This window comes from Martes martes (assembly GCF_963455335.1).
Source record: "Martes martes genome assembly, chromosome: 14".
Taxonomy (NCBI): domain Eukaryota; kingdom Metazoa; phylum Chordata; class Mammalia; order Carnivora; family Mustelidae; genus Martes; species Martes martes.
This window is the reverse complement of record NC_137902.1, coordinates 39,539,334-39,551,903: the sequence shown is the minus strand read 5'-3', so window position 1 is coordinate 39,551,903 and position 12,570 is coordinate 39,539,334. Positions and strand designations below refer to the sequence as shown.

The window sequence follows — 12,570 nt, the reverse complement described above, 5'->3', positions numbered from 1 at the left end:
TCATGGTTTCTTATATTACTTTAGGACTTTTATAGTTTGAGGTAGAGTATTTATAAACATGAATTGTGTGTCTCAATTTCATGGTAACGTTACTTAATCCTTTGATGCCAGGACACTGTGCAATACAAGACTATTCCCCCCATTCTCTTTTCCAGGTGGTCTTCGAGGGGTAGCACGAGGTGGTCTAGCAGGACTAACACTTACCAGCCTCTATGCACTGTATAATAACTGGGAGCACATGAAAGGCTCCTTGCTCCAACAGTCACTCTGAAGATTTTGCCACCTTAGGAGTGGAGGACACTTTAGTAGTCATCCCGATCAATTTATATGTCAGTCTGGAGTTACTCTTCCTTCCTACAATTAGTTTGAAAAATTGGAGATTCCAGTTTGCTGTGGTGAAGATCATGGATGGTTGACCAGGACTGGCATTCCTTCTACCCAGAGCTGAAGCCAGAACCCTCTGGAGGCTGAGTAATGTAGTTCTCCCCTACTCCCCGAACTGGAAAACTGCTTACTCACAGAATTCAGGTCACGATTGTTAATACAGTATCACCACATTTGTTTATTTAATGATCTGAAACTGTAATGTTGCCTTGTATTCCCAATAAAAGGTGAAAATAGAACCAAAGTGTAAACATAGTGTGAGTCGCCATTTAAAAGCCTTTTTCTGGGTATAAAGTCAAAGTTACTCTTCGCATTTTTGTCTGCCCCGACTAGGCCAATACACGTTTTCTTGGTTGTGTTGAAATGAGGGGCTTCTTGGCACCATTAACAGCTAGGTTACAATTTTTCTTCAATAGAGTTGACACAAAACCACCTCAAGATACTTGAGATTAACCATTATGCCCTTAGAGTAGTGTGTTAGATATTCTGTCCAGCCATCATGCTTAACTCTACTCATTGAGTCGTCATCTCATGGAGGGTAATTAGAAACATAATCAGAGGAAAGAGACAAGCTACAAGGGTTTAAGAACGTCTTGGGAAAGCTAAGGAAGGTAAGGGCAAGTTACTTAATTTCCGAGTTTGGTTTCTCACCTATGAAATAAAGTTAAGTAAAACTGCACTGCAGGTTATACATATATGTAATAAATACTAAACAACTGGTGATTATTATGAAGGGAAAGAGGAAAAGTAGGGCCTTTGGCATGCACCTAGTAAGGAGTCTTGACAGGAAAGCTCTGAACCTTAGCTAAAGGCCTCTAGTTCTTTTTAAAAATGAGTTTAATATATTTCATAGAAAGCAGGTTAAAAATTAAAAGAGCAGGTCTGAAGTCTGCAGGAAAAGACTCAAAATGAAGTTAGTAATATACCTTTTACTAATTTAAGATTCATAAAATATATTGATATTTAAGTGAATATAAAAACAGTTTATGTTCAAGTTGTTTCTAAGCTGTACTCCTACCCAATGATTAACGTGGTAGAACATTTTGTGACAAGGTAGTCTTACAAATACACACAACAACTATGGCTGTTAATGCTTTTAATGGAGTGGGTACAAAATGCATCAATGCAAAAGAATGTTTTACATACTCATTAGCATGGTGATGAATGTAAAATTAGAAATACAACCTTAAACCTCAAAAAACTACGAAGTTTCCTGCAACCTAAGATAATGGAAAAGGCTCCTTAAGTTTTTACCTGCCATCTTTATTAATAAAGTTCTAAGTGGTACTGCGGGTGGGGAGGGAAAAAAAAAAAAAAAAGAAGATTCTTTTCAGCTGTGGTTCAAGAAGTCTAATGAAGCTGTATGGCAAGGACTGTGGGACTATGAAGTTTCCCCAGAAGCGTTTTTAGATGACCGTATCACAAACCTGGAAAGTATTAACAATAACACAGAGGCAAGTTGAGTGGCTTAATAGTTTAAAAGCCTGGAAAGCAGCTATGTATCTCACCTTAGAGAATTTAAAAACATTATAAATCGCATTTCCTACAGAGAAACCTTTTAAAGCATGGACATGACTTTTAAGGATACTGAGAAGACATCAAGTTTTCATAAAGCTTCAGTAAATACCCCCAAGGCACAAGTGTTCAAAACGGCCTGTTCACTAAAATGTCACTGCATTCTAATACTTTCAGAGGTATAGGTTTGCTATGCTTGCAGTGAGAGGACATTTAATTTATTCCTAGTTAAAAGCACCAGGTGTCAAGCTCAGCTTCCCCTTACACAGGATGCAACAATAACCCTTAGGATAGCAAATAGTTCAAGTAGTACGTTTCAAACATGTCTTGCCTTTTGTTCTTTGATTGATTAGTCAGCACTAGGTCTCTTTGACCTGTAGTTCAGAATATTTTGAAAGTGGCTAGGACTACCCTAAATATAGTCTTGAAGCAATATGGAGCTCTTAAAGCTCACTAGATACTTTAATAATGACATTTAGAAAAGGGAAAAAGACAAAATTTGCAGTAGCTGAATCTTTCAAAAGAGAAAAATAATGTCGAATCTGACATGTAAGTTAAAATGTTTTGTAATTAGTGTCCAAAATGGCCAAAATTGTTAATACACATTTTGATAAGGAAAAAAAAAATCACTACATTGGCAAGGTTAACTATTTGTGTGAAATACACTATATATTAAACAGAAGAATCATTTCCACCACCAATGGAAGAAAACCCACAGCAAGGGAAGCATCTAAAGGAGGACAATCAAAAGTTTAGGGAAGCTTACTAGCTTTCCAATACATCAACACGCCTTGATTATACAACTATTTCATTTTTAAAACTAAAGTGTTTTAATGTACTTCTAGTAACAATCCAATCTAAGGAGCTGTAGAGGCTTATGAAAAAGACCTATCCACCAAGATGCTATTTCTAGTGTAGGGCTGAGTTAATACTTCTGTAAGAAGGAACTGAATCACCTTAGCATCAACAAACAGCCTTTTTCTTTTACACAGTAACTCATAATTTGATGACTTATTTCTCTTCACTAGCTCAAAATTAGACAGGAAAGGAACTAAGCTGACTGGTCAAACCCAGAAACACAATGATTTGGTAAGCCACACAGTCACTCGGCCCATGGATGTGTGAATTTGCAGAAAAGCTGCTTGACTCGTGTTCCATTCTTTCACATCTATAAAGAAAAGCCCAAAGGTTAGAGTCACTTCAGTATAGGATAAAAGCAAATCTCTCCCACAACCCCCCTTAGAGCTGATTTATTTCTAAATAGGCTAATAAAATCCACACAGGCTCTGAAAATTCCCAACAATTATATCATCTTGAAGAGTCACTTTCAAGTATATCCTAGTTATTTCATAAAGCAAGTTCAACTGAAATACCTGAAAAACTGTTATGATCCCCGCCCCCCCAAGCCACTCTCACTTGCCTAGCATACATGCCATTAACAGGAATATAGTTCAGTGGGTCCTGTTAATTCCCAGTGAAGACAAAACATTTACAAACAGCTAAAATCTCGGTCTTTTTTTAACACTAGTGGAATGTACACACCTGTAGAGGAGTTCGATATAACCACTTTTCTTTGTCAACTTTAAGCTGCATACAGGCAAAGAGGTCACAAACTGCTGGGAGGCCATAACGGTCTTGGGGAAAGTTATGTTCCTCCTGTAGGGGTGAGTTAAGTAATACTTCCTGCAAGAAGACAAAAAAAAAAACAAGGGTGGGTTGCTACATGACAGCTGGGAGGCAAGAGACCCAACAACTCATCTTCCAAATAGTGTAGTGTCTGTAAGGAATATTTTGCCATGTTGTATTAATGTTGTAAATGTTGGCCATTCTAATAAGCAAGAGCAATGGTACAACAGTTTAATCTTTTCCATAAATAGCCAATAAAACAGTCTGGGTTTTGTTTCGTTTTCCTTTTTTTGTTTCCTACAGGATGGGAATTGGGGGTCTGGAAAATACACCAAAATTTCAGTGTGAATCACTAATTTTCCATCAAAATTAATAGGCCAAATAACATTTAACATATTTAAGGATCTGGCCCCTTTACAAGATTCGTGATTAAGAAAGTATAAATCAGGGCCCCTGGGTGGCTCAGATGGTTAAACATCTGCTTTCGGCTCAGGTCATGATCCCAGGGTCCTAGGATCGAGCCCCGCATCGGGCTCTCTGCCCCGAGGGAAGCCTGCTTTCCCTCTCCCACTTCCCCTGCTTATGTTCCTGTTCTCACTGTCAAGTAAAATTTTCCTTTTTAAAAGAAAAAATAAGTACAATCTACTAACTATAGTTCAAATGGTGTTATTTTGATGTCTGTGCTCACCTTGGCCTTCTTTCGAAGTAGCCACTTGTCTTCTCTTGAGGTTAACTGGCTGAGGTTTCCCATTTTCTTTCCTGGCAAGACCCAGTCAGCTGTGTTTAAGGGACACCACGAAGTGGCCGCCGGGTTCATAAGCTTTTGCTTGCCAGCTCTGTCTTCAATACTAGGCACTTCTTTGGGACAGCCTTCTTTGCATGAGGGTGTGATGAGCCACTCTGACAAAGGACTGTTCCTTATGACTTGGAAGGAATCAGCAATTCTAGAAGGAGCCACTGCCTTTGACGTCTTAGCTTGTTGTGTTGCCTCTTTTCTGGAAGGACAGAGCCACATACTCAGGGAATCTGTACACTTCTCAGGCTCAGGATTTGGTTCCACAGGCATACCATTTTTGTCTTTTCCTTCTTTCTTCAGAAGCCATTTACACAGAGCTTCCTTCTCACAGTTCTCATCACACACACACTCTGCAAAGCTTGTACAGGGCTCATTGGCCTTGCATACCTCCTCTACTTTATATGGGTCCTGATGGTTCTGAACAAGCCAATCCTCTGTAATCAGGCTCGGAGCAGACAAGGGTTTCTTGGCCTCAGAATGATCATTCAGGCACTTCAGATTGCCCAGGTTTTCAATCTCTACACCCTTGGGCTGGTTGCCCCGACAATTGGTACAGGAATCAGGCTTGACAAGCCAATCATTCACACTATAGGGCTCCTGGAACACGTGCAACAGGAGCTTCAACTTCTCACTGGTTTCACAGCTGCCATTCCCCGGCTTCTCCAGCTTATGGGATTCCTGAGGAGTCACCAGCCAATCAGAAAGGTCCATCTCATCTTGATCAAGAAGGTCCAGGTCTCCAACCTTTTCAATTTCAACAGAGTAAGAACTGGTGGTAGAATGGCTGTTACACTTTTGGGAAGTTGGTTTTTCAGGAACCTCTTGTTGCTGACTCTTGTAGAGCCAGTTTTCTAAGCCCTTTACGTTGCCCCAGACATTACTGAAGAAATTGCAGGCTCTGGCAGAAGTCTACACAAGAAGTACACAGTATTAGTTCAACAGAACATTATGGCTGCTTTGGAATTCAATGATGAGAGTTCTATCTGCACATTTATTACACTGCCTAGTATTTCTAAATTTAAGTAGATAAGGCCAAAGGACAAAGGATGTCTCTACTGCAATATTTATATACTTGAATAACAAAAAAATTAATTTTCTGCAGTTTTAAAAAAAACTAAAAATATAGTAAAGACAAAGTAGGAGAAAGTATTTGTAGCATATTTGATAGAAAAGAGTCTGGCAGTTCTACGTAATAAATCTTTATGAATAGGGCGCCTGGGTGGCTCAGTGGGTTAAGCCTCTGCCTTCGGCTCAGGTCATGATCTCAGGGTTCTGGGATCGAGTCCCACATCGGGCTCTCTGCTCAGCAGGGAGCCTGCTTCCCCTCTCTCTCTGCCTGTCTCTCTGTGATCTTGTGATCTCTCTCTCTCTGTCAAATAAAATCTTTTAAAAGAAAAATCTTTATGAATAAAGAAGACAAAAATGAACAAAGGATATGATTAGGCAACTCATCCAGGAAGGCTAATAAACATGAAAAATATTCAACCTCCATAAGCAAAAAAACTTCAAAACAAGTAAAATTGTTACTTTGTATCAAATTTGGAGAAAAAAGGAACTTATTAAAAAAAGAAACTTATAAATATGATTCTCACTATTCAAGAAGTTTCAGGGAAGGAAGCACCCTCAGTATTCTGCTGCGTATTCTTCTGAATATAAACTAGTACCAACTTCCTGGAAAGCCAAACTGGCGATATGTATCCAAAGTCTTAAAGGGTATGCAGAATTATAATCTAGAAATGCAATTTCTAGGATTTTACTAATCAAGAATGTGCACAAACGAACTCCTGGCTGTTTAGGGGAACTCTGTTTATACCTAGAAAACTGGAGTTTAAGTTATAGCCAATCAATAAAATATTATATGCTATTAAGGATTTTATGGAAGAAATTAAAGAGAAACATACTTGTGCTCTACTAGTGGAAAAAATCCAGTCAAAACAGGATTTACAGAATCATGTTTCTGAAGTATATGTGCACATAGAAAAATGGAAATATATAAACAAGTGTTACAGTAGTTAGCTCTGAATTTTGGGATTATGAGTTTGTATTTCCTTATGGTTCTGTTTTCTAAGCTTTCTATCTGTAGTGAAGAGGTGTCACTGTTGTAATAAAGAGTTGTAAAAATATTTTCAGTTTAGAACTAAAAACTAAACAAAGACATAAACCATAAGTTAAAAACTAAAACCGTCTACTACTACTGTGTCTACCTCAGAAACAATAAAGGCAGCAACACACCTGACTGTTCTCCAAGGTCTGCTTTTGGGTGAGCCAGTCCTGGAGGTTGGTGCTGGGGATGTAAGGAGCCTGACGACCACTGGCAGGTTTGCTTCCAAGGAGCCATTCGCTGAGAGAGACAGCCGTGGTGCTGGATGCTGACTTCTGCTAATCACATAATACTCTGCTGCTTAACGAGGCAATGCCAAATGCCATGGAAGGTTCACCAGAAAAGCAGGAGATCCACACTTTCTAATTTTGGCTTCCCACTGACCCTGCACATATCACATGACTTCCCTAACCCTCCATCTTCACAATTATAAAACAAGAAGTACAGCTCATCTCCAGGGTTGCTCTCAATTCAAAACATATAGCATTCATATTCACATTGCCTTAAGAATTATAAAGAGAAGGTTCCCTAAGAAAGAACTACCCCAATCAGAGAGCTAGTGATAATATGTCTTATGAACTAATTGATAACAATTGACTTTTTCTCGTAACACCTATAAAGCCTCTAAATTTCTGTCTGACATTCAGTCTCAAAGGGAGTGTTTAATTGCATAAATTAACTCATTTCTACTGGTGCCTTTTGCAAATAAATGGTACCAAAAAGTAAATAAATAAAAGTGATTTACTCAAAAGCCAAAAGACATATAAGCCAAGTAATAACTTAGTTACCAGAAACAAAAATGACATTTTACCTGTTCTGGCAATGGGATATAACCTCTTTTCTCCAGGAAAGGCCCAATATTTGATGAATTAGCATGAGCAATCAGGTGCTCAGGAATTTGCTATAAAATGAAAGGAAATTAATCACATTTATTAACATTATGCTTTCATCCCAAAAAAGTGAAACTGTAATTCCTCAATTTCAAAAGTAATAAGCAAAGCATTATCATTTCACTAGAATATTCTTTACACTAAATTCAATGACCTACACAAGTAGTTACGAAATCTGAGAATTCTCTACTACATAACTCACTATACAAGAGAATTCTTCACCAGAACTGGTAGTATTACTGCTTTTACAAGACCCAAATGAGACCGTGTTTAGTTTTTTATTTTAAAGACCATTCAAGTCATAGACTTTATAAGAAATATGTCAAAAGTTATGTAAAAGGATATAAGATGAATTCTGGAGGTTGTGAGTGAGTCAGTTCCACATTCCAAGAACTACCAGCCTAATGCTCTATCAACTTAATCAGAACATGAAACTTCTAAAGCATACCAAATGCTCAAGAAAGCCACTATTCATAGTAAAAATTTTCAAGACCATCTGTGAGTCCACAGATTTGAGAAGTGCTCTATGAATTATCTGAGATCAACACTACTCACAATGGTCTTGAGGGATCCAAACGTGGTGATGGCCTGGCGCAGAGCAGTTGTGTCTGCTTCAAACAGCAGGACAGTCGAATCTTCGGGTTTGAGGGTCAAATTGCCCAGTCTGGAGAAAAAAATAAACAAAATCTATTTTTAAGGAATAATGATTTTAATCTAAAACAAAAGCCAAAGTGTGAATGATTTGAAATAACTGTACTTTATTTTTCTAAGAAACTCATCAAAGGCAGATGACTTCACTATGTACCATCAGGTATAATATTAAGTATATAAAGTCAGATGATCTTATCACAGGAAAAGAGAAGTCAGGTTAAATCCAAGACATACAATAAGTCACAAAATTGACTTGTTTTTTAAATACATCGAAGTTGGGGCAGCTGGGTGGTTCAGTTGGTCAACCATCTGCCTTGGGCTCAGGTTATGATTCGGGGCTCCTAGAATCAAGCCCCATGTCAGTCTCCCTGCTCAGTGGAGAGCCTCTCCCCACCCGCCCCAACTGCCCCCCCACTCCTGCTCTCTCTCGATATCTCTTTCAAATAAATAAATAAAATCTTTTAAAAAATAAAATACATATATCAAATCAAAGAGCCAAAAGTCAAAAGAAGTAAAAAATATCTTTACCTCTCCAGGCACACAGAAACTTGATTGGCTAGATCTTTGTTTTGGGTGCACTCTAGTTGATGAATAAGACAATTGAACTGGCCCAGTAACTGTAAGAAAAATGGAACCATGTAGCCAGTGATACTAAAAGCACCAAATATATCCAAGTTAACAAACAGCACTTGAAATTAAACATATACCTGATCTTTATTAATGCTACATTATAGGAAAGACATTCTTTGGAAACCAGAAACCATACTCAAACTGATTACAGCCTCCTTACCCAATAGAGCTGTTGGGTCTGCTGCTGAAGTGTCTCCTCTTTAAGCTGATAGAGGAGATCTACCTGCTCATACAGCCACACCTCACGGCTTCGAAGGCATTCCAGGTGACGGCTTATGCAGCTGTGAATCTGGGCTTTAACCTAGGAAACACATACCTATTAGCCTCACTGCTGTTAAAAGCCCAAAGAATGGTGTTTCCCACAAAATGGTGAGTTTCTTAAACTTACGGGGGGTTCACAAATCCTTTTCGTCATCCAATCATATCTATGGAGCATCTCCCCAGAAAATACATATTATATACTCAAAATTTTGCCTGTAATTCTGGAGTTTATGGTCCCCAAAGCAAAACCATGGACCCAGTTTAAGAATTCCAGCCATAAAACATTCATAAGCTCTAAAATCATCCTTCAATACCCCCTCTCTCCAAAGATTAGCAAGTTTATTTGGGTGAGCTAAAGTAATAAAGAGAAAATAAAAGGATAGATCATGCAATGCTGATCCCCCTCAGTTTTTCATACAAGTTGAAAACCTAAAGTCTTACAAATTTGCCAGTGGAGTAAGACAGGAGTATTAATAGCTAGCCCTTATCTCTTTTTTCATTCTATGAATAAGCAATCTATTTACAGTAGGCCAATTCAGTAAAGAGATGTGCGACTACCTGTGAACAGACAGAAGACCACAAGGACAGACAGTTTAAGTAAACCTATAAACTAAATGTTTCTAGAAGCATAAACAGCAATTCAAAAAAGAACAAATATAAAAATCCGAAGGACAGAAATCAGAACAGTTATAAATTATTCATGAGAATTCACATAAGGAACTATTTTAAAACAAATTTCTTCTGTGTAATAAAGTTGTATTTCAAAGTCATGTAATACATGGTCTTCTCACTGACCATCAGAATAATATTAAGTCAATGGAACAAAGAGATTTCATTCTGGCTTGATCTAACAGATAAAGTTATTTACAGAACCATGCCACCACCTACTTGCCACTACCAAAACCATGCCATCACTAAGTTAAAAGATGGCAGGGGACATGATGAAGTATATTAAGGACTTCATGCATTAAGGACACACAGCTGGGAAGTATGGTACTCATTCATTTTGTTACTTTTTACTGAGGGCAGTACTTGGCACAGGGACCACACAGAGGAGCAATTATAAAAAATACACGCATTAAGGACACACAGCTGGGAAGTATGGTACTCATTCATTTTGTTACTTTTTACTGAGGGCAGTACTTGGCACAGGGACCACACAGAGGAGCAATTATAAAAAATACATGCTGAACTGAACTCTTTAAGGTAGTACAAGGTTTTTCAGACTCTTCTACCATCTGCTTAATTTCACTTGGGAATCAAAGGTACCAACATTTCAGGCATACCATGCAAGGCATCAGGTGAAACTTTTTGGTTGGCACAGAGAAGCCAAGCCCTTAGCCATGCTCTAACTAGACAAGGGAAGAAAAAAGCACACGTCACACCTCTTGCAGATTATCTTTAATTTGCTGCTCAGCCCGGAGAACTCCACCAATAGCAAGCTCTATTGGTTAGAGCCATGCTCTAACTAGACAAGGGAAGAAAAAAGAAAAAAGCACACGTCACACCTCTTGCAGATTATCTTTAATTTGCTGTTCAGCCCGGAGAACTCCACCAATAGCAAGCTCCAAGTCCCTCCGTGCATCACAACACCTCAAAAGAGGCTCTCTAGTACTGGAGCAGCCACTCTGGTCCTGTGAGGTACTCATTCTGCTCACTGTTCCTTTGAAGAAAAAAAAAAAAGAACAATCTAAATTGCACTGTAATTACAACCAAAAACCACCTTTCAATCATCCCCCAAATGATCATTCCAACCAGCTCCCAATTACTAACTTACTTAAATTACTTCCAACATGGACCCGGTACGCGGTATACCCTTAATAAATACTGCCTCTTCTTCCCTGCCCACCACTACTGCATCTCTACCCTACAATTCTATGCATGTACTTTAGTGACATTTTAAATGTGAACAGATTATTCCTAAAAAAACAAAACAAAAAGCACTAATTTTCCTAAACTGAGATGGCATATAGCCTCCAAAAAGTTAAAAGAACACTACCGTGCAAGTTTCTATTTATAACACACATAGGGGGCACATATTCTTGTTCTGAAAGGTCTAGAAGGATCCATAATTACTTTGAAAAGCAACTATAAACCTACAAACTACTAACCTGGTAAGCAGAATTAAGAACATTGTTTGGATCTGGCATTTACCTAAACTGATTGGGAAAATGGAAGTTTTAAATTATTTTCTTTAAGGTGTGACTTTTTTTTTTTAATTTAGAAAGGCTTTAGGAATGGTTTCATAGGTAGGATGCTCTCAAGACTGTAAATCTAACAAAGTAATTTCAAAGGATTCTGATATAAGGGAGGTGCTTACAGACATTGGTATGGGAAACTACAGAGTTTTCTAATCATCTTAGGTTTACAAGAGATAAGAAATAGAAGTGGAAAGAACGGCACGCAAGCAATGATAAAATGATAAGAGACTGAGAAGAAGATGGTTGGAAAAACAATGAAGCAAAACTTGACAAAAACCACTGGAAGAAGTCTGGTGTCTATCTTAGATAGATCTAGAATCAGAGATGGTTTCTAAACACTTAGAAAAAAGCAGTAATCAATGTAACCCAGCAGGTGTTCACTAAGCCCGATGACATCAAAGTTATTTCCTTCTTGGACAGTTCTACTAAACCAGCCACTCAATGTAGTCCTGCAGCCACACTCTATCCGGATGCTCAACAGTATGTCCTGTGTCAAGGTGATATCCTATCTTCGGGAACAAGTGAATATGAGATAAACAGGTACAACTACATGGAATCCTAAGATTATTTTTTACAAACAAGTCAAAAGGATAGAAGACTGAATGAAGCCAGTCTATAAAGTTTTTAGAGGTATGTTTTTCCCCAAACTCCCCTGTTTTTCCTAATTATATGGATTTTTAAAAAAAACAGAAAGCAGGTATTACAGTTGCAGTTAACAAGTGACTTTGATAAAAAAAGATTCCACAACAATCTCTACACAGCTGTTAAATTTGATAAAACAAAATGTAAATTTTTAAAACTTGAATAGGGGAGGACAAAGTGGAAGAGAATAAAATGTTTTTTAAAAGGATGAAGATTTTTAATTGAAAGTAACCTCTATATGAGTTAGCACTGTGCTGGGTCTGAGAGAAAACACGCCATTTGCATTTACCAACAGTATAGTGTTTGTCACAGGACTAAGCTGTTCCATGTTTATTAAACTAAATTTAAAATTTCTTTCTGAATAACACAGTTTAGAACAGGCAAAGGGACCTTCAAACCATGAAAAATTTCTCCAGGAAGGGAAGCTGTTTAGCCTAGATAAGTCTCTGGGAGGACTTGATTACGACACTCAAATACTTGGTGACCGCTTCAAAAGACTTAGATTTGTTCAGAATCACCCAAAGGGAGCAGAGGAGGATTACCAGGAGACATCTGAGGGAACACATGAAAGAACCTCCTGTCAGTTCTGAAGGCAGAGACCTTCTCAAAGAAGCCAGCTTTTGGCTGAATGGCAGCCTACCCAGTGTAGATCCCCCAAAAGGCTGACTCTTCATCTGAAAGCAAGTGACCTCTGGCCTAGACTGTACCTGCAAGCCTAGAGTTCAGGACCACATCGCTGGCTAAAAGCTGGGAAGGGACAAAAGTGGTATGACCCCCATCCTCAAATAAAATGATGGGAAGAAGAAAACTAATAGGCTTTCTTTTGAGGATCTCAGGGAAAGATACATACTGAGGAATCAGAGATCCTCTAAG

General features: G+C 38.3%; 2 protein-coding genes across 8 annotated transcripts in view; one reads left to right on the top strand and one right to left on the bottom strand.

Annotated features, from left to right (window-relative positions):
• LOC308354975 (mitochondrial import inner membrane translocase subunit Tim23) overlaps positions 1-1,318 on the top strand; it is a 30,904-nt gene extending 29,586 nt beyond the window's left edge. The window contains exon 7 of the mRNA XM_080822881.1: positions 156-1,318. Within this exon, the coding sequence (XP_080679007.1) occupies positions 156-271 (116 nt within the window). The 3' untranslated portion in view covers positions 272-1,318. The remainder of the gene's footprint in view (positions 1-155) is intronic.
• A 145-nt stretch (positions 1,319-1,463) lies between these two features.
• The window catches only part of NCOA4 (nuclear receptor coactivator 4), a 65,259-nt gene continuing 54,152 nt past the window's right edge, over positions 1,464-12,570 (bottom strand). For 4 of the 7 annotated variants that reach the window (XM_080822874.1, XM_080822878.1, XM_080822877.1 and 1 more), the window contains 9 exons: positions 10,363-10,517; positions 8,754-8,894; positions 8,492-8,580; positions 7,868-7,976; positions 7,234-7,323; positions 6,554-6,700; positions 4,214-5,230; positions 3,442-3,582; positions 1,464-3,067 (listed from right to left, as the gene is read on the bottom strand). In XM_080822874.1, the coding sequence (XP_080679000.1) occupies positions 3,062-3,067; positions 3,442-3,582; positions 4,214-5,230; positions 6,554-6,700; positions 7,234-7,323; positions 7,868-7,976; positions 8,492-8,580; positions 8,754-8,894; positions 10,363-10,517 (1,895 nt within the window). In that variant the 3' untranslated portion in view covers positions 1,464-3,061. The remainder of the gene's footprint in view (positions 3,068-3,441; positions 3,583-4,213; positions 5,231-6,553; positions 6,701-7,233; positions 7,324-7,867; positions 7,977-8,491; positions 8,581-8,753; positions 8,895-10,362; positions 10,518-12,570) is intronic. The other 3 variants (XM_080822875.1, XM_080822880.1, XM_080822879.1) reach the window with 1 other exon arrangement.